Source organism: Callorhinus ursinus, unplaced genomic scaffold (assembly GCF_003265705.2).
Source record: "Callorhinus ursinus isolate GAN/ISIS: 27379988/994484 unplaced genomic scaffold, GSC_fseal_2.0 scaffold59, whole genome shotgun sequence".
NCBI classification, from domain to species: Eukaryota; Metazoa; Chordata; class Mammalia; order Carnivora; family Otariidae; genus Callorhinus; species Callorhinus ursinus.
The window spans coordinates 1,696,404-1,717,966 of record NW_027397121.1 but is presented as its reverse complement, the minus strand read 5'-3'; the positions used below and the strand labels follow the sequence as shown (position 1 = coordinate 1,717,966).

Below are 21,563 nucleotides of genomic sequence, written 5' to 3'. Positions count from 1 at the left end.
GAACTGGGATTCAGGGTCGAGCCCCTAAACCCGTGGTCCTTAAAGTGTACTTCCTGGACCAGTAGCTTCCACATAAGAACTTGTACGAAAAGCAGATTGTCCTAGAAATCACATACTCTGGGGATCGGGCCATCAATCTGTGTTCGAACAAGCCCTCTTGGGGATGCGGATGCACAGTTGGGGCTGAGCGCTAATGCTCCAAGCCGAACCTAAAAAGAGTGTCCACTGGCCCTCACCAACTCTCTCCCCAGACAAACCCCACCACCAAGAGAGATTTAACTCTGACCAGATCCAAGCTTTAGTTCGTCTGCCATCCTTACCCCTGGAACTTAGCTTAGCTGGTACAGGCAGAGTCTCCGCCAGATGGGAAATGGCCCTGCCTTCTCCTAAGAGATTCCTGAAGCGGGTGGGTGGAGAGGGGTGTAGCTGTGGTGTCAGGCCCTGGATGTATTTATGTAGTTTTGGAGTGGAAGGGGGAGGTTTGCACTATCTTGGAATCAAGGCTTCTGAGGTACCTGACATTTCCTGTTGAATGCATGTGATCACACATTCTCTCTCTATCCCTCCTAGTCTCGGGGCACTATTGGCCAGGGTATGGTTGGTTTTCAGTGGGAAGTTGGCAGGGAGGAGGGCTGGGAGTCTATGGCATAGGCTTCAGGGAGTTTGCGCATTTCATGGACAGGAGGTGACGGTGATGAGGATGACAATGGCTATCATGTCTGTAATATTTACTCTGAGCCAGGCCATTTTCTATGCTTATTATATGTATCGACGAATTTACTCTCAGAACCCTTTGAGTGAGGTAGTAGTATTATCCCCGTGTTAGATGAAGAAACTGAGAGGTTAAGCAACTTGTCCACTGTCACACAGCTGGTAAGTAGTGGAGCTGGGCTCCAAACTCAGATGATGTGGCTGCGTGTCCAGGCTCTTAGCCACTGGGCTATTCAGCTTCCAAATAATAGTAAAGATGTTTGTGGGACTTTTTATATTCCAGGCACTGTTGCAAGTGCTTTGCATATAAAAAAGTGGGACACTCTTACCATGGTGACAACTGAGATATTTCCAGCAGACACTTGGTGGATTAAACATTTGTGGTTTGGGCTATTTTTTATAACTGTGTGTGTGTGTGCGTGCGTGTGTGTGCGTGCGCGTGTGTGTGCACGTGGGCGTGTGTGTGTGCATGTGTGTGCGTGCGTGTGTGTGCGTGCGCGTGTGCGTGCGCGTGGGCGTGCGCCTGTATGCTAGCATGCGTGCACACATGTGTGCCTCTCACCAGAAGTGGGAGAGGCGAGGCCAAATATTGTTGCTCTTCCCGTGGTGTCATGTTCTAAAAGGAACCTGTTCATCACACTTGTGGTTCCTGGGGAGAAATAAACCAATCCCCACTACCAGTCAAAACAACAATATTTGTGCAGCTCTGGTAATAACCACTGGAACCCACCCTCCTCCTGGCTTGCTGGTGGCGCCTCGCTCTCTGCTCCCTCTCACTCTCAGGGCCTCTGCGGCCTTCTTTCCATGAAGCTCCTGTTCTTGGGCTCACAGCAGCTGCTGGCTCAGGGCTCGCCTCCTCTGGGAAGCCTTCCCGGATGGCTCATGCCTCCACTCCGGGCAGGACTCAGCTCCTGAGAACTTGATACTGCCTTGTTTTCACTCTCTTCCTTGGACCTCTGTGAAGCAGGACTCTGGCTCTCTCTCTACCGCTGTGATTGAGCTTTTTACGTCTCTCTGTTCCTTTTTCTCCTCCGCCCAAGTTCAGTTCTTTCCTTCTCTTTCTTCCTTCCTTTCCCTAATTTTTCCTTCCCTTCATTCCCCTTCCTTCCCTTTCTTTGGCATCCCTTTCTAGCCCTGCACATTCCTGCTTCTCCGCCTTTGCTCTTGAGGTTCATCTACGTGGTGTGCCTTGCCCCCCTCCTCACCTGTCAACCCGGGACCAGCTCAGGGCCTCGTGCCTTGATCCAGCCTTTCCTGATGCCTATGGGCGCCTGACCGCATCACCTCTTCCTCTGACTGGCCGTGCCTCTCCACCATCTAATCAGCCCCACTAACTCAAGCATTTGAATCTCTCTGGACTTATCTGGCATTCATTGAAATATTTACTGCGAGCCCATCCCGTGCAAGGCCTGCTTCCTCCTTTGCCTGGAAAGCTTGTATTCATGCTTCAAACTCACCCAGGAAATATCTCCTCCTGCCTTGACCCCCTTTCCCAGCTGGGGACACAGCTGGGCAGGTGTCTCCTCTGCTCCCATGTCTCCTGCCCAGTTTGAATGTAGTTAACATGTGCAGTGTTATGAGACAGTGCCCCGCCCTCTCTGCACTGACCCGTTCCCACGTACTCCACAGACTTCTGCCCCACATGTGCTGGGGAGGAGGCACCTCCTTCTTCAGGCGGAAGCCCTTACGTGCTGAGAAATGGGAGTGGGGGGTCATATGTCTCTCTTCCTTGCCCCTTGGGACGGGCAGCTCTGAGGTACGCTCCACCCAAACTTCTGCAGCGGGCTGGAGCCCAACTGCCCAGCAGCCCTCCCCTGCCCGTCAACTCTCTGGATCACTCTCCTTTTCCTCCTGGTGCTCTTTGGAGCCACTTCCCAAATCAACTACTTCACAGCCAAATCCTGCCCCATGATCTGCTCCTAGGAAACTCAGACAAAGAAGGTAAATCATAGAGAACTGACGTTGTGCCAGGTGCATGGACTCATTCCACCTACACCACAGCTTTCCTCTTGAGGCCAATTGCTGTTGGCACACAGGGGGAAACTGAGGCGCCGGGAGGTTAAGTAGAGTGAACAACTGTCCCACTCTTCCTGGGACTAAGGGGTGTCCTTGGAGGTGGCACCTTCCTAGGACAGTCTCCAGAGAACTGGGACCAGTTGGCCACCCTAGGGTGAAGTGACTTGCCCAGGGGCATACAGGTGTGAGTTGGCAAGTGCCCCAGGGACCAGCTCTGGACCACCCACGGAGAAGGAGCTGTACTCCAGATGGTGGGGGGGGGGGTCACACTTTGCACTTTTCTGTGTCTCTAAGGTTTGCACTGAGGAGTTGTTTGTTGTTTGAGCTAGATGCTGGGGATAATAAGAGAACTAAGGAGTGAGGCCAGCCCCTGCACTCAGGGCTCAGCTAGTCAGATGGGGGAGACATGGCGCTCCAAGTCTGACAAGGAGTTTCCTATGGGGAACACGGTCTGTCCCTTCTTCCCTGACTTCTCTGCATGGCCCAGAACATGGTCGAGGGGAGCCTTTTCGCCCTTCCTTCATGTTGCTGTCCCCAGCCAGGCAGAAGCAGGCAAGGGTGACGGGGTGTGCCTGGAACATGGGCCTGGGTCTCCACTCTTGTTACCCTGAGCCAAAGCTGGAGCTTCTCCTGGATCAGGGAGGCTGAGTGGATTCCTCCATGATTTTAATTCAGTGTTTTGAGCCTCCATCTCCCAGCCGGGCTGCAGTCTGGCTCAGGGAGGGAGGGGGTGTTGATGAACTGGGTGCTCGGATCAGTTGGGTGTTTGTGGGAAGTAGATGGCACTTCCCGAGGGTTCATTGCTGAGAGTGTAATGAAGGGAGCATGGAGAGTGTGGGCAGGTCTAGGTGATGGTGCAGCTCCAGGGACCAGCGACCGTGGGGAGTCATTACGGTCCCTGGTCCTGAAGGGGCGGAGAGGGGGGCGCTCTCACTAGAACCCAGTCAGTGTTGCTACCTTGGGAAAGGCGCCAGCCAGACAGGCGCTGTGCCCTTGGGGAAGGAGCACAGCATTGCCCAAACCAGGGCCTGCTGGGAGAGGGGGCAAACACCCTGACTGCTCTCCCCTCCTCTCCTCCCACCACTTGCACTCTTAGGCCTCTGCAAGTCAGAAGCCAAAGACCAAAGGAGCCTGGGTGACTCAGCCCATGGGGGTCAGACCCTGTCCCCCACCGGGGAGGTTCAGGGGTTCAGAGAAAGTCTGAGAGTGGATGGGGAGAAGGAGCCAAGACAGATTATCAAGGAGTGCTGCTGCAGGCACACACCCACACCCCAGGGAAGCGACCCGACCCAAGAGGTCAGCCAGTGGGCCACTCCTCCAATACACACAGGAACCCTCTCACTTTACAGGCGGTCTCCTGTTGCCTCCCAGAGCTTTGGCAAATGTATTCCCTCCATCCCTGCCTCACTTCCTGCCCCTCCCAAGTCCACTGGAGGCCAAAGGCTGGGAGGGTCTAGGAGGTCTTCTCAAAGGAAGTCAGGGAAGAAGGGACAGACCGTGTTCCCCACAGGAAACTCCTTGTCAGACTTGGAGCACCAGACTCCCCCATCTGACTAGCTGAGCCCTGAGTGCAGGGGCTGGCCTCGCTCATTAGTTCTCTTATTATCCCCAGCATCTAGCTCAAACAACAAACAACTCCTCAGTGCAAACCTTAGAGACACAGAAAAGGGGTGCAGAAGGGCTCCATGAGTTGCCTGATGAAAGAGGGTGGGGCCAGGGAGAGCTTCAGGCCAGGAGGAAGAGAAAGGGAGGGGAGCAAATATTTCTGAGCCCTACGATGTAGCGGATCCAACTTGGGTGCTTTCTCATTCATTACTCACTCCCCCACATTCATCCAAACATTCCTGAGGATGGTATCAGCATTTCCATTTTAGGCTCAGAGATATTATGTGACTTCTCAAATGTTGCACAGCAAGCAAGTAATTGATAGAGTCGGGATATAGATTCACGTCCTCCTGAATCCAGGGAAGAGGAAGTGAGATAAAAGTTGGTCTGAAAAGATGTGGAAAGGATAGAATGCGGTCAAAGGCTGAGCAGGATCCCAACCCCAGAACCAGGCAGGGGCAGGGGGCTCAGGGGCTGATGGGAGTGAGTCTGAATGGTTTTGCTTTCACACTTCTGGAGAATATGCTGGTGCGGCAGGGGTAGTGTCCCTGGCTCCCCACAAAAGCCCTGTCTGGGGTGGGAAGCGTCTAGCTCTGGTTGCCCTTCCTGCCTCGAGGCCTTGCCAAGGCTGCCATGGGAATTGGGAAGGGTGTTGTGACTGGAGTGGGGGGTGGGCTAGGAATCTTGGGCAAAGACCCTAGGGATGGGCTGAGGAAGCCTGGGGGGAGAGGGATTGCTGCCTCCTTAACCCCAAGGAACAATTTTAACTGGAGATGAGGTTTGGTTAGCAAAGGGCAAGAGGGTTAGGACATAACAGGGCACAGCACAGAGGGGAGAAGGAGAGAGGGTCCGTGGGGCCAGGGCCCAGCAGTGAGAGTGTCTGCGGTGTGGGCTGGGAGGGCCAACAGAGTGGGAGGCCCAGCGACCAGTAGTGTGGGTGGTTTAGGGAGGGCACAGGGGGACTGTCAGAGGGTCAACTTCAGGCCATTGCTCTCTGGGCCTGGAGCCCAGGGGTGGGGAGCCGGTGAGGTAAGGGTAGAGGGAACGGGGGATGGGGAGAGTCTCAGACAGTTGTTGCCCAGACTATGGGGGTCCTCTGGCTGCTACTGAGTCAAGCCTTCTCTGGCCCAGTTCCTAAAATGAATGGACATCCCTCCCACAGCCAGGCTGCCAGTGTTGGAGGGGCCATGAGGGAAGGACCTGGGGAACTTTGTGTGTGTGTGTGTATGAGGGAGGGAGGGAGAGAGAGAGGGAGAGAGACAGACAAAGACAGAGTGAGACTTCCTTGGACCGAAATGCTTAAGACAGCCCAGGAGAAGGGTGGGGCCAGGAACTGCCCTCCCTGAAACGTGGTCACTAGAACAATCCAGACAAAATTCCAGAGGGAATAGAGCCAGTAAGACAGAGAGTCCCTGAAGCCAGCCTCATCTTTTACAGAGGAGTAAACTGAGGCACAGAAAGGGGAATGGTTTGTCAAGATTACACAGGGCTTAAAGGGAGAGTCTCCCTGCCCCCACGCCAGGCCCTTACCTCTCTCCTGCTCACCCACAGGACGGGCGGCTGTCTTTGCTTGGCATCCAGTGAAAATTTTCCCTGTCTTAAAACTGCATTAAAAAGAACAGCCCCTTTCTCGGAGTAGATGGGAGAATAACTCAGTACAAGCAAAGAGCTTACAACAAACAGTGCCTGGCACATAATAAGCACCCCATAAATGTTAGGAAATCATGATGATGACCAGGATGATGATGTGGTGATGACGAATGTCGCTGGTTTAAAGGGAACCACCATGTGACAGTGAGTCTGATCTTGCCCTGGCTGTGCTGAGGCCACAGAACTGGACAGCCTGTCCCGGGGGTGGGGGGAGGCACAGCAGCCACTGGGGTGTGGGGTCCACCTGCCCCTCTGGTTTGTGGGAGCAGCAGTGGCCGGTCCCCCGGCCCTGCATTTGCACGATCGGCATGCACTTCCCTGTCTCTGACAGGAGGATCCTCTATGACTCACACGTGTCCAGACCCCCTCATCCTGGCCAGCAGCGTGATGGTGTCAGCCTGGAAGCCCCCCAGGGCAGGGCTGAGTCCTGCATCAGTGCTTGCTCCCTGGAGCCTGCCTGGCCAGCCCCGAGCCCCAAGAGGGGTCAGCAGAGGCGCTGCCTGCCACGTAGCCACCAGCCCGCCCAGCCCTGCCTCCTGCCTGGTCCCCGGGCCGCTGTGGGACGCCAGAAGCTGAGATGCACATCACGCCTCCTCGGGGATGACGCACACCCTGCTGCTACTTTACACACACATTGAATCCTGGGACACAGCCGGCTCTTATCTCCCTTCCTAGAAGAAGAAGAAGCCGATGCAAGATGTGAAGTGATTTGCACCGGTCACCGAACGGTGAGCGAGGTAGGCTGACTCCGAGCTCCGCACCCTGAGCAGCCGGGCTCTATGGCTCCGAGGGGCCCGCTTTCCCTCCGCTTCAAGGTGGTGTGAGGGAATGAGTGAACTGGTTGCTTGTCCACACGCGGCGGGACAGCTTTCTCAGGCTGCCCTATGACACCAGAAGCACACCTCCCTCCCCTCCCTCTCATCTGCTACTGCAAGACCTCACTGCCCCTTCTAGTCTGGGGTTTCTGTGCCAAGGTCTGACTGTTCTTGCGCCTTTCCCAGACCCAGACCTTTCCCGGTGGCTCCCAACATGGTTTCTTGAGGCTTCTCCTCGCACCCCACACAGCTCACTCTTCATCTCCATTCCCACCCCACCACCCCTCTCACTTTCTGGGTGGATTTGCGCCTCAGGGCTCCAGCGACTCCTCTCATTGGCTGAGGGGCAGACATCTGCAGGTAACTGGCCAATCAGGAGCCTGCCTCTGCCCAACCGTGGGTACCACGGGCTTGTGTTCCCCTGGGCAAGGGCAGGCATCGTGAGCATGGGTCTGGGTGTGCGTGGGGTAAAGAGCTTGATGGGGGCGAGAGGGACTCTGTCTAAGAGGCCAGGCATGGGGAGACAGGGGCTCAAGGCGGGGCAGAGTTGGGACCATGGAAACCAACCTAGCACTGGCCTCTGTCTCTCCCAGTTTTGAGTTATGGGTCTTCTCTGTGGAGTGTGTCAAGTACAAGGACGCCAGTTCCAGACCTCCAGCAATCTCATCCTCACCTCCGTTTTCCTCTGCCAGCCTGTGGGCCTTAGGAAGAGGGCATGGACCCTGGTGTTTACTCGCTGGTGTTTACTCCTGGGGCTGGCCTTGGTCCACTTCGGGCCAGGCCAGATGGCGTCAGCTGGATGGTGTAACAACCCTTTCTTCGTTTTTGGCCAAAAGGCTGCCCCTGACCCAATTTCAGGAGGGCTCTGAGGCCAAGGTGTTTGTCCACAGGGAGAGGCCACATGGAGCCCCTCAGGTCCCTGTGCCACCACGTGCAGTACAGTGGAGGGGAGCTGAGTCGTAGATATCCACCACGGCCGCGAACCCAGCTTCCCCAGTGACCCTCAGGTGTGGGTGGTACAGCCAGGGGCTCCTGGCTGGGCCCGGGGAACTCAGTGTGATAGGGAGTGTGCCACCTTAGTAGCAACCCTAAGCAAGAGACAGAAAGGCTTAGGGGAAAAACTCTATCTACATACTGAAGCCTACCTGGCCTCGCAAACTGTGAAATCAAAGTCTTCAAATGCAGTGGGGCGGGGTGAGGCAGGAGGAGCCCACTGGCCTGCCCCTGGTTTTCCCCTGGTGTGAGGAAGCCCTCGGGCAAGAATTCAGTGGTCAAACTGGGACCAGCTGCCTGCTGGCTGTATCAGCCCTGACAATGATCAGCAAATCTTTAGTGAGTTTACCTAGAAGGTCTCTGGAGGTGGAGGAGGACTTGTACTTCAGCCTTCAACCCATCCCTTTCACCAGGGAGTCCTGGGCAAACTCACCTGGGAAGGGAGTGGATTCTCGCTGTGTATGTTTCAGTTTCAGATGCTGCCTTTGTCTCTGGGTGTGTATGTCAATAAGAATTAGCTGTGGTTGTGAGTGACAGAAAAGCCCAAACAACCCTGTAGTCAATATGACTGACATTTATTTCTCTCTCACATAAATGAAGTCTGGAGGTATTCAGTCTACGTTTGTTATGGTAGCTCTGCCACCATCAGGAACCCGGGCTCCTTCTATCTTACTGTGTCACCAATCTCAAACACGGCCTCTACCTCATGGTGCCACGTGGTTGCCAGGGCTCCAGCCATGATATCAGCATTGCAGCCAGCTAGAAAAAGGAAGTGGTGAAGAGGAGCAGCTCCCCCCTCCCCTGCCCCGCCATGAAAAGTCACATTCATAAGTCACACAGGATACTTCTCTGTGGATTCTATTGGGCAGAATTTAATCATATAACTTCAAATAGTCTCAAGAGGAGATTAATAAAAAACGTAGTCTTTAGTCTGAGTGGTCATGGGCTAAGCTTAAAGCTAGGGGTCTTGTTGCTGAGGAAGAAGATGGAACACATACTGGAATAGAACTAAATGTCCTTTCCACAGCATGAGACCTGAGTAGAGGGTTCTGGATGCTGCATGATTCCCATAGGCTCCTCCAGATGGCAGCCTGGCTGTGGTGAATGGGGTTCTGCCTCCCCATCTGGGCTCTGCCTCCAGCTTTGGGACTTGAAGATCTCTTTGGAGCTGTGGTGGTAGCAGGAATACGACCTCCCTGGCATCTCCAGCAGGGAGAGGATGAGTTTGATGATCAGGGCCAGCCACGCCATCCCAAAGAGGATCCATAGGGACACTGTATTCTTGTACCACAGCGGGTACCTCCGGGAGGGGTCCATCCCTGGGAGGAGAGGCAAGGTCAGAGGATGGAGGCCTGGGAAGGTCAAGGCCACATTCCCAAACAGAAACAGACACACATGACTTGATGCATATAAGCAGAATATGGGAAGTTCAAATTGGTTGGAGACTGCTGGCCTTGTGGCCACCTCTGTAGGACTCTAGGAAGCCTCCTTGGGTTGACACCTTGGGTTTGGAAGCTAAATTTCCTCTTTGGCTTTCTGACAGATTCTGTGCTCTATCCCAGTGGTTCTCAAAGTGGGGTCCCTGGACCAGCAGCATCAGCATCACCTGAGAGTTTGCTAGAAATGTAAATGGTCGGGCCCCACTCCAGACCTACCAAATGCAAACTCTGGGGGTAGGCCCAGCAATCTGTATTTTAATAAACCTTCCAAGAGATTCTAATGCCTTCTCTGCTGTTGGCCTGTCTCTGTGTTTGGTTTCCTCATATCTAAACAGAGGTAACTTGCCAGGAGCTTTAGGAAGCACAGAGGGGACCACTGGAGTTTGTATCCTGCCTTGGTTCTTCCTAGCTGTGTGACCGTCATCTGTCTGAATGCCCCTCCCCTGTGAAATGGGGAACATGATTATTTTTCAAGGCCCTGGCTTTTGGGATGAAATCATAAACTCTTCTCCCAAGGTCCTTATCTACTCCTCCAGCCTTGATTTGCACACCTTTTCCCACTGAGTGCTGTGCTTGTCACTCTGGGCTTTCCCCACTTCCTCCATCCATCATCAGCCCTGCCTTTGTATTTGCTGTCCTCCCAGCTCAGAATGCTCTTCATTTCCAATTCCTCGTGGCCTAGTTAACTTCCCCTCATCCTGCAGATAGATCTCAGCTAGTCTTCACTCCCAGAGATGAGGCCGAACCCCTCTGTTACACTCTCTCCCAGCCCATGTACTCTGCCGGCTAAGCTACTTATTCTCTCTGGGCCTTGACTTCCTCATCTATAAAACAGAGACAACAAGAGGTCCACCTCCTAGGACTGGCTTCAAATATCTAAGGTTTTCAGAGTGGTGCCTGCTACATTACAGGTGCCCAAGACCTGGAGTTGGGTGATTGTTTTCCTCATCGTTAGACCCCCACAAGGGTGCTCCCAACATAGTCAGGACTGGATAAGTAAGGGCAGAGGGAAGGGACAGATGGAGGTCATTGCGAGGCTTAGCCTGCTCCATAATTTAATTTTTCCCTCTTTCCTAGGGGTCTATCTTGCCTCCCTCATCAGATCGGGTTTGTTCAAAGGCTGAGATCTGTCTTCTTATTTCCTCAGCATCATTCTCTGTTTTCAGGTCCCGTCCCACCCACAACTCTGTCCACTCCCATCCTGCCCTGCCGGCCCCAAGACAACCTCTCTTCGCAGTCACTGAAGCCTGGGCACCTCTCCTGGGCCACAGCTGGGGAGTGAGCCTGCAGCCCTTGACCCCACCTCACCACCTGGCAGGAGCCAGGATTGGATTAAGCTGATTGGGTTATGGGGCCAAGATTCCGCTGGCGGTCCCAAATGAGATCAGCGGTGAGCCAGCTTTCTGCCCCTGCCACCCACCAGTTCGGCTTGCTCCTGGCAACCGAGGGGGAGGAAGTGTCCTTCTCCCATTTGATTTCATTGTTCTAGCCAAAATCGTAAGCGGCAGGAGATCTGGCAGCTGGCAAGGCGCTCCAATGAGTTGCAAATGCAATTGGGGGACGTGGGGCTATGAGGCTGGGCGGGGGGCACAGACGGCTGGGACCGGGGTGCTGCTCTTGGCCACGGCCTTCGGGGAAAGAGGAGTGGCCATGAAGACAGCACCCCTGTGGTTGCTGATACAGGGACAATGGGCATCCCGAGTCCAGGTTGTGGACCTCAGCATTCCCATCCAAGGAAAGGGTTTGACCTTGTCCTTGGAGGACAGAGAAGGTCAAGAGACATGAGAAAGAGGCGGGAGTAGGGTTTGTCCCTGCTCAGCTGTGGAAGATTCTGCAACATAGGTATCCTGGCTTGGGAGTCTGTCTTCGACCTGCTCTTGGCTTGCCTGCTCTAGGACCTTAGTCAACCTCTTTCCCCTCTCTGGGCCTCAGTTTCTGCTTGCAGATGAGGCATTCAAGGGTTCTGTGTGTGGTGCAGGAGGCTGTGGCAGGACCCATCACATCTCGCAGGCCTGGGCTGAGGCTCTTCCGGCTGAGCTCCTGGTGGCCCAGGTGCCGGGTGGAAGAGGGAGAGCTCAGAGTAGAGAGGGAGGCAGGACTCAGCCACACAGAGGCCCTTGCAGGCCTAGTCATGGATTTTGGACTCTGTCCTAAGACTATGGGAAAACACTGAAGGTTTTCAGAGGAGCTGGGCAGGTGACATGATAGCACCTGTCATTTTTAAAGGTCTTAAGAGCCAAGGGAGGACAAAGATACAGGCTGCACAAATCCATGGGTGCCATTCCATTGTGCTCTGTGTGAATTGCAGCCCCTTAGGGTTGTTCAGTGCCCGATCTGTGTAACCAGCCATGTACAACATCTCTGCCTGGACTAAAGAGATGACAGTGAGAACAGAGAGGAGGGGACAGATACAAGAACCACTCTCTGCGCTGTGAGGGGGCTACATGTGGCCCTTGGAGCCACTGGGCTCAGCTCTCCTTTAGACACATCTCTCCATTTTGAGTGTAGGAGTGGGAGCATACCCATTTGGAGGAAACCTCAAAGATTTCCTTCCAGAGCAACAGGCTTCCTCCCAGGATGGAGGACATCAGGAAGGGACAGCACGAGGCCCCTGACACAGGACCCTTCTTCCCAAGAAAGGAGAGGTTCAGGGAAGGGGGCTCTGCACACAGGTGAGAAGGCCATCACCTAGCCCAGGCCCCCATTTTATATACAGGAACACTGAGGCCCAGAGAGGGGATGCGTGAGGTGGTCTGGAAAGAGTATGAGCTTGGGAGTCAACAGATCAGAATTCGAGCTAGCTGTACAATCTCAGGCAAATGGCTTGGCCTCTTTGAGCTTCAGCTTCCTCCTTAGTAAAATGGGCAAAAACTGCCACCCTAGGTTGCTTGATGAGCTAACTGCTTGTTACTTTGGCAAGACCTCATTTCAATATTCCAGGCAGGGCTCTGTCTCTAAGGATGTGAAGACGGACAGGGCCTCCTCCCTAATTGAGGGCCAGGGATCTGAGGGAGGGTGCAGAGCCCCTTGAGACCACTGTGCTGGTGGTACCAGTGGCCACTGCTCTTGTGGTGAACCTTCAGGGGAGGGCAGCAAAGGGGAGTGATGAGGCTGGGTGGAGGGCCCAGCCACCCCTGAAGCCCCACAGAATGTCCCTCTACCGCCACCTGCTGGGCACCTGCCTCATCGTTATTATGCAAGGCCTAGAGGTTTCTGGGCCTCTCGCCTTGCCCACACTGGGTGGTGACCGCTGATCTAACCTCACCTTGGGCCTCTGCACCACACAGCCCTTCCTTGCTGGCGCTCAAAGTTTGTCTGCCAATTGTTTTCCAATGCAGACTCTCCTGCCTAGTCCCTGCAGCCATGTGGAACAAATGGCCCTCGGCCCAGGGAGAGTGGGAAGCTTGGCATTTCATGGGGCAGGGTGAAGTGGGGAGGAGAGACCCTGGAACAAGGAAGGATCAGGGAAGGAGGTTAGGGACTCCCCTAACTTGGTGAGTGCTCATAACAATAGTTGAGTCTCAGACATTTCCAGTGCTTGTCAAGAGGGCCAGGAGTGTGACTTACAGCCAGCCCCAAGCCCTGGGGTCAAACTCCAGGTGTCACTTTTTAGCCGGACCTTGGCCCCATCACACAACAAAGCAGGTTGAACTTGCCAAGGACCGTGTCCTTTGGACTTTGGGCCTGCAAACCCCCACGGGGCCTGGCACGTAGCAGGTGCCAGCAGACGGAGCGGGCGAGTGGAGGGAATGCAGGCCGGGCAGCTGAGTGTCCAGGCCGCTCTCCCACCGCCTGCAGGGCTCTCTCACCAATCACATAGTCGCCGAAGCCCACGGTGCTGAGGGTGATGAAGGCGAAGTAGAAGCTCTCCACGTAGCTCCAGCCCTCCATGTGGCAGAAGAGCAGGGGGGGAAGCAGCAGGAAAAGCAGGAGGCCCGAGAGGAGGGCACCGGCACCCGCCAGCCACCGAGCCTTGGTCGGGTCCTGTGGGTGCACACAGAGCCCTGTGTGGCCTCTACCCAGTGCTGGGGGACCAGACAGCCCGGCGGGGGAGGGAGGTTCCTGGGCTGGAGGCAAGGCGAATGCTCCCTGCCAGGAGGAAGGGGCTGCCCTTGGGGCCCCTCTACGTAGTCTGTGTTTTCCAGGTTCTTGGGCAAAACCTTGGCTGGCTTGTTCCCTTCCTGACCCCCAGGTGCCACAGCGTCTCCCCCACTGATGCCCCTTTATTACTAAAGACCCCCATTCTGGGCAGTGGCCTCCAATCCCGCCACATCCCTACCAGGCACCCTGCTTTCCAGAAGTAACCCCTGCTCCTCTGGGCCCCCGATTCCCACTACCTGGCTCATCCTAGCAGTAACCCACCCCTCCCCTTACTCCCACAGCCCCTTCACCTGCCAGGCACCCCCCAGCCTGCGGGCACAGCGGTGCATCCCCCGCTGCATGAGATGCCCCAGTCGGTTGAGCACCACGAGGTTCAGCGGGATCCCCACAAGAGCAAAGAAGATGCAGAAGAGGCGGGCGGCCATCGTTCGGGGGCTCAGGTTGCCGTAGCCTGAGGCAAGAGGGAGGCACATCAGGGGACCTTTCCATCCCCGGGGGCCACCACTCCTCACCCCCTCCAGACTCGGCAGCTGGTATTTACAGAGGCCTTTGGTTCCCGCTCCAGGACTGTGCCTTCACTCCCTCAGTCCCACCTCACAACCGGCTGTCCAAGTGGGGATTACGCCCCACGTTTTACGGACTGGAAAACGGAAGCTCCGGGAGGCTCAGCAGTGTGTGTGAGCGCAAACCCACCAAGTGTGAGACTCCATTCTCCCTTCGTTTCCTCCTCTGTGGATGGACAGAAGGACGTGGAGAGGGGCACGGAAGGGTGTGGAGCCTCCAGATGCTGCACCTCTGGGACAGACACCATTCCAGCCAGGGCCCTGTTGCCTCCAGGCTCCTGTCTCTGGGCACCGCCCCCAGGCCCATGCAGTCAGTCTCGTTTGGGCCTCCAAACATCTCTCGGGCTCCTTTTTCATCCTTGAAAGACCTCCTTCCCCTCCCCCGATGCATCTCTTACACATCTGATTCTGTCTTGAAACCTGATTTCCAGAGGGCCCTCACTAATGCACCTGGGCTCCCCGGCAAACCTCTTGGGAGTGAGGGGCGGTGGTTGGACCATCAGGTGCCCTGGGGGAGGTGGAGGTTGGCTATCTTCCTGTTATGAAGATAAGGGATGGGGAGGCTCGGGGGACCAGGTGTTCCTCGAAGGATTCCATCAGCCTGGGCATTCTTTCCTCTGTCATTCCTCTCCATCTCTGTCCCCCGACTTCTTGGTCAGCACCGCTATCTTGCCTTGAGTCAGATGCAAGCCTGATTATATCGTTTCCCAGGATTCCTCGAGTCTGCTGAGGAAAGCCCAAAGTCTCACCCAGCCCATCTCCAAGCTCATCTGGTCCCCCACTTTCTCAGTTCCAGCCACACTCCTGCCTTGCTGAGCCTCCAGCCCCTTCCTGCCTCTGTGTTTTGAGCATGACTCTCCTTCTACCAAGAGCATAGAAACGGCAGCCCCAGTGCCATGGCTCCCCCAGCCCTCTGCCAGCTTTGAGGGGAACCCACTGTATGGGAATGATTTGTTTCCAAGTCTGCTATTCTCAAGAGCCCCTCAAGAGCATGGACTGAGTCATAATCAGCTTTATATTCTCAGCAACTGGTACAGGGTCTGACACCTCATAGACGCTCACCAAGCGTGTGTTGAATGAGTTTTAAGAATGAATGAATGAATGAATGAATGAATGAGAAATACAGGAATGAATGAGTCAATAGATGAACAGATGCCCTGCATCTTGCACCCCCTGGGGGGCAGACTGGGTCAGCACTCCTACATACCCCATGCTCACTTGTATTGGTGGTTTACCTCACTCTCACCTTATTGGGGGCTCTCAGGGCATAGTACCAAGAGTGGCCAAAGCATGCACTCATCTAGAGCATGGACTTTGGAATCAGAGGTGCTTCCTGCGTTTGAATCCCAGCTCTGCCCCTTGAAGGCTGTGGGGCCTTGGGTGAATGGTTTGACCTTTCTGAGCTTCTATGTCCTTGTCTGTAAGATGGGTATACATCTACCTCACAGTGTGCCACAGGACAAAAGGAGGCAGTGGGGATGTGTCATAGATGGGAACGTGTCCCCTCAAGTATCTAGTATACTGAAGGTGCTAAAGGAATGTTTGCTTCGTGAATGAATGGATGAATGACCCAACTCCACTGGACCAGCTTCTGGTCCGAGGACATCAGCAGCGCCCTTGCTTTAGAACCCCATGCTCCATCTAAGCCACCTCTCACTTCAGCAGGCCTCCCACCTGTCACCTCTTTTCTGTTGCTAGTCCAGCCCCAGGACATCCTGAGAGAGCCCCACCAGGAAGGCCTTGTGTGGCTGCCCTGTACCTCCTCCAAAGTCAGCCCTCATTTCCAACCTTTCCAGTCACCTTGTCCTTCCTGTTGCCCAAGCCCAGCAGCCACACTCCTACCTCAGGGCCTTTGCACTTGCTTCCCCAGATATTTACATGGTTTTCTCCCTCATTCTGTTCATGTCTCTTAACCAACTGAGCCACCCAGGCGCCCTCTGTTCATGTCTCTGCTTCAAGGTTACCGTATCAACAAGGCCTTCGATATACAATAGCCCCATTGACTATCAGAGCCCCTTACCTGGCATTATTTTTCTCGAAACACCTCCCACCCCCTGAATATTGTCTATGTATCTGTTTGTTTGTTGGGTGTCCTCATGCACTAGAATGTCAGCTTCCCCACACCCCCCGCCAAGGGCAGGGATTTGTCATTTTCTGCTCACCATTGTTTCCCCAGAACTCTCAGACTCCCACATCTACTAAGGCTATTTGTTGAATGAATGCATGGCTGGATAAGTGAATGAATGAGCAAGCCAAGGATGGAGTTCATAGCAATGGACAAAGTGGCGTTCAGGCCTGTCTGGCTGGTCTAGAAGTGTTCGAGGGCCTGTCAGACCCTATTTCATCTTGGGTCTTGGAAAGTACAGCCCTTACTGGGTGCTGGACCCAGGGCCCCAGGGACGCCAAGGAAGCAGTCCTTTGCTGTGTCTCTCAGATTATTCATTCCTTTCCTTGCGGAGTGTTCCATAGGTACCCCATTTCCTGTCTCTGCCCTCCTCCTCCCCTCTCTGCATCCCCTCTGCATGCTCGTGCATGTGTGTGTGGTCAGAATCACAGGGACATGAACTTCCCTACTGTCCACCCCAGAATGGCCCTCTTTCTTCCTGTTGTTTAGAATTCCCACTCTATCTTGTAAGCCTCCTAAAGGTTTACATTCAAGGGCAATACTGTCCCCTAGCTCGGTTTCAAATTCCAACTCTGCTGTTTATGTGACCTTGGGGAAATTGTGTAACTTCTGTGTGCCTCAGTTTCCCCCTCTGTGACATGAAAATAATAAGCCCTATCCTTGGATATGAGGTCATATGGACAAATCTCAATTGTAAAAGAGCCCCTCAATTGAAATCTCAATTGTAAAAGAGCCCCTCACAGTGCCTAGTACAAGTAGATCATGTGTGCAGGGTGGGGTGGGCTCCCCCTTCCTCTGCCCTTCTTCCCTTCAGAGAGAGCTGCCTCAGGCCTCGTAAAGAGGAAGGGACAGGTTACCAAAGTCAGAATTCAGAGGGCCAAAGTCCAGGGCCTGGGGCAAAGGGTGTAGGAGGTGCGGGGTTTAGAGACTAAAGGCCCCCCACACAACAGGGAGGCCTCCCTGCAGTGACTGCGCCTCAACATCCCCTTCTGCCCTGGGACTCAGTGAGTGTAGGTGGAACGGGTGTTTTTGGAATTCATTAACGTGTCAGTGTCTGTTGAGTGTCCACTGTATGCGGGGCTTTGTACTAGGCCCAGTGGGTGTAAAGAGGAATAAATACCATCCTGGCTAGTCCTTCCAGGGTCACAGGGTCCGTGGAGTCTGAGGGGCCTCCCCCAAGCATGCTTGCCTCAAGGAGGAGGGCTGCCCAAGCTCCTGCGTAGCCCTGAGACCCGTTTCCAAGAAGTATTTGCTGCTTTAAAACTAGATGGAGAGGCCTCTGGGTGCTCCTGCCTGGCTCCACTCTGGCGAGGACGGAGGCTGGGACCCTGGTTCATGGGGAGAGGATCCTGGCGGGCCCAGAGCTGGTGGAGGTGGCCCTGGCCAGCAGTGGTGTCAGCCTGCCACCTGGTGTTAAGTCCGGTGTCATGCAGGGCGGGGAAACCCCAAGGGCAGGGGGATGGGGTTCTGGACTTGAGTTGTTTCTTGGGTTTCAGAGCTGGAGGGACCTAGGCTGCTCTTCTCCTTCCCTTTCCAGCAGCCCCCAGGCACCTTCCCAAGACAAGTTCTACCTTTGCTCTCCTGAAGGTAGGGCTAGGGAGACGGGATTGAGATCTGGCTCCAGGGGTCCCTGTGTGTGAGGGAGGAAGTGGGCTTGGAGAAGATGGTGAGGAGGGTGACGGGTGCCACAGTGAGCTGGGGAGAGGCCTCCAGGAATGGCCACCTTTCCCCAGTGCTGAGAAGAGGAGCTGGAAAGGCTCTTTTTAGATTTCGGTCCCTCCCTCCTGCCTAATTTTCCCTTGCCCCCCATCTCCACCCCTGGGCTCAGTGTTGGGTAGGCTTGGCTCTGGACACTCCCTGTGCCCCATCCTCTAGGGGGAGACCAGCCTCCCCAGTCCCACCCACTCTTACCAATGGTGGTGACGGTCGACACGGAAAAGAAGAAGGAGCCCATGAACTCCCAGCGTCCCATGCTGGTGGTGTTGCCAAGGACAATGTCCCCACTTTGGTATGCTTGGATGATGCCCTGGGGGAGAGGCTGCAGTGACCACCAGGCTCTGTGGGGCAACTGGGCCCCTGCACCCAAACACATACACACGTGTGCATGAATACATGCTCATGTGTGTGCGTACAAACGCACACACACACATATCCATGGACAGTCCTCACAAGCACTCCTCAATCTCAGCCCTTCCAGGGTAAGGAGGTTCTATCCCTCCACCCAGGGCCTCCTCAGGGGCAAGGACCATGGGGACAGCGCCTTCCCTTCTTTACCGTAGACCCCAGGTCAGCTCAGGGTGTCTCACCAGCTGGAAGAACACCATTCCACCCCCTCCCCTGCTCACTCCCATCCTTGCAACGAGCACTGCCAGGCAGGACACGTGGTGTTTTAGGAGACCCAGAGATGTAAGAGACAGGACCTCAGTCCTCAGCGGGACAGAGACAGACTTAACTCATACAGCGCAGCCAGTGCAGCTTTGGGCATTAAGGTGGTAGAGCTGCATGACCCTGGACAAGATACCCAACTTCTCCACGCCTCGGTTCCCTTATCTGTAAAATGGGAACACTAAGAGTACCTACTTCACAGAGTTGTGTGGGTTAAATGTGGTATTCGGTGTAGACTGAGAACGGTACCTAGGATGTGGTAAGTGTGAGTGGTTGCCATCATCCTCATGGTTACAAATATAATAGTAGGAATGCAAAGAGGAAAGGTGTTCATTCTGCTGGGGGTAGGGGCAGAAGGCTTCATGGAGTGGGTGATGTTTTAGCTGGGACTTCTTTGAGAGTTGAAAGGGACTGCTCCTGGTGGAAGGACATTTAGGGAGATTTAGGGAGTCCTGCGGGGCAGGACTGTGCCTGGGATTTAGTACAGGGAGACTGAAAGGCAGTTGGGAGCCAGGTCATGTTTGGCTCTGTCACGCCAGGGATGGAGCAGCAAGCCTCTCCCAAGGTCACCGAGGCAAGATCCCGTTTGTGTGTTCCCTGGCAGCTGGCAACAGAGGTGTGAGCAGACCAGAAGGGGAGAGAGCCTTGCAGGGGCGAGTAGCCTGCATCCTGGCTGAGTGGTCCAGGAGGAACCAAGAGGAGATACTCAAAAGCCTAGGCTGTTGGCCCTATTTGGTGTGGGTCGTGAGGGAAGCCTCTAAGACCACTGTGGGAGTGCGTGGATGTGGGGCCGATGACAGAGATTTGGAGTAGGTGGAGGTGCAGGGCTGGGAGGAGGAGGGCTGCTTGCTCTTGACCTTGGGGGAATCTGAGGACGTTGAATGTACCTGTATGTACTCATACATAGGGGAGATCTGGGCTTAGGAGACACCAGATCCTTATCTTGGGGATGGTGGAAGCCACTGGATGGTTGAGGAAGGGGTGAGGTGTGGAAGCCACTGGATGGTTGAGGAAGGGGTGAAGTGTGGGAGCCACTGGATGGTTGAGGAAGGGGTGAGGTGTGGGCGGAGCAGAGGGGGTTAGAGGGGAAGCTAAGGAGATGAAAGCCCTGTGGGAACTTTGGGGAACACCCCCCCCAGAGATCCGTACTGAGCGCCATCTTGGTGGTTAACAGGCCCAGCTCCCTGGCTATGCAGCCAGGTACTTGTACTTAACCTCTTTGAGCCTCAGGTTCCTCATCTCGGAAATGCGATGTAGGTGAGGATGAAATGAGTAAATGCAAGTTAACCCTCCCGGGAACAATGGCTGACACACAGCGAGGGCTCCACAGAAGCAGTCTCTGCTATCATGGCCATCACTGTCATCCTCCCTGGGCCGATGCTGCAGGTAAGGGAGGTTCAGCACTTCTGCAAAGGGGGTAGGCGCAGCCTCCAGGAGGAGGCAGTGCAGCTATATTAGTGAAAGTGTAGAGGTGGGGGCGGGGGTGGAGGAGCGACGTGAGGTCCTTAGCTGACAGAGTCCTCCCGCTGCCCAGTCGGCCCAGTCCGAGGGCTCAGGACCCTACCACTGTTCCAGTGCAGGGTCACTTCCCACCCAGAAATGTTTCCCTGCTACCTTCTGGGGACTGGCTTCGGAATGGCCGCTCTGCGACTCAGGCCCTGCCCTCCTCGATGGAGGCGGCGCCAGGACTGCGGGTCCGGCATTTGGGGCTAGGGACACAGCTGTCTGGTTCCCCGGACCAAGGGAGGTCCCGGGACGTTAAAGCGTCTGCCAATTCTGGGCGGGTCCCGGTCGGGTGTGTCCTGACCGGAGTGAAAGGAGACCTCCATCCATCTGCGATCCCCCCCTTCCCCAAGAACCCTCCCCTGCCTCTCCTCTCCCCCACGCCCCGCTGCGTCCCCCACTCCCTGAGCAGTTTCTGTGCTCCGGGACCTCTGGATCTCCCGGACGCGTCCAGCCCCTGAGTCTGAAGACCCGGAGTAGAGCGGGGCCAGCCGAAGAGCGCCCCTGTGACTGCCCCCCCGCTTCTCTCAGAGCGGGTCTGTGCTCTTCGAGCTCCCGGCCCCATCCCACTCACCCGCTGGGACAAGCGCGCCCTGTACCCTTTCCTACCCCCAAGACTCCCACTCAGCGCATCCTCAGACACTGCCCATCGCCCCCTGTCCTCCTCGCGCCCCCCCCCCCCCCGCCCCCTGTTTCCCCCCTGTGCAAGGGCCCAGGCGCGCCCTTCCGTCCTTGGCCCGCGGTGCGACTCCGACACAGTGGCGCGCGGGCCGGGTGGGACCCTTGCCCCGCCACCTCCCCCGCCGTGCGAGCGTCCCGCCCAGCTGCGGACGCACCCGGCCCGCCCCTCCAGCCCCGGACCCGGGTCGGCGCGCCCCCTGTCGTCCCCATCCGCCCTACCCGGGCACTGACTGAGCGCCGCGCCCGCTTCCCTCCCGCCTCAGCCACCCGTCCCGCCGCGCTCCAGCCCGACCCTCCGGCCCCCGCCCGCCCCAGGCGGCCCGCGTCGAACCCCTCCGCCTCTCTGTCCCCTGAGTGCTGCCGGCGGGGCCAGGGCCGCAGCCAGGGCGTGCCCCCTCGCCCCCGCCGTGCCCCCCGCTCGCCCGCCCCGCTCGTCCCTGACCCGGATCAGAGAGTCCAGCGCCGGGCCGTCCAGGCACGTGAAGTTCTGCAGCAGCGCCCACTTGTCGCGCTGGAACCTCGCGCTGGAATCGCGCGCCGCGGGCCTCTCCAGCACCCAGAACACGCCGGTGCCCAGCGCCAGGTAAACCAGGTAGGCGAGCAGCAGGAGCAGGGTGCCCGGCACCGCGCACGCAGGGACCCTGTGGTCGGGCGCCGCCCGGGCTCGGAGTCTGCACAGAGCCAGAGAGGCAGGGAGCCCTGGGCCTGGAGCCATGGGCCAGGACTGAGTCGGAAAGAAAGGGCTAGGAGCTCTGCTGGTCCCCTCCCCAGCCAACGCCTGCCTGTGGCCAGTTTTCTCAGCAGAGGAGGCTTGCTGGGGAATGGGACAGCCCAGCCCCACCCCCGCACCGGGATCCAATCCCAGGGACAAAATGAGGCCAGAGCTGTGGGCATCTGGCCCCGCCTTGAGGGTGTGTGGCGTGCTCACCCCCCAGGCCTAGCTCAGGGAGAAAGGGAGGGCTGCGGGGTGACCACA

The 21,563-nt window shown here is 56.1% G+C and overlaps 1 protein-coding gene across 2 annotated transcripts; it reads right to left on the bottom strand.

The window, feature by feature from the left end:
• Window positions 1–8,412: 8,412 nt before the first annotated feature.
• KCNK17 (potassium two pore domain channel subfamily K member 17) lies at window positions 8,413–21,440 on the bottom strand. Of its 2 annotated transcripts, XM_073884862.1 has the most exons (6): window positions 21,030–21,440; window positions 17,930–18,044; window positions 13,621–13,781; window positions 13,039–13,213; window positions 8,789–9,109; window positions 8,447–8,549 (listed from the first exon to the last, which is right to left on the bottom strand). In XM_073884862.1, the coding sequence occupies exons 1-5, from the start codon at window positions 21,300–21,302 to the stop codon at window positions 8,799–8,801; spliced, it is 1,035 nt and encodes a 344-aa protein (XP_073740963.1). In that variant the 5' UTR covers window positions 21,303–21,440; the 3' UTR covers window positions 8,447–8,549; window positions 8,789–8,798. The 2 variants fall into 2 exon arrangements, with proteins under 2 accessions (XP_025718294.1, XP_073740963.1); XM_025862509.2 differs by having other exon boundaries at window positions 8,413–9,109.
• Window positions 21,441–21,563: the final 123 nt, after the last annotated feature.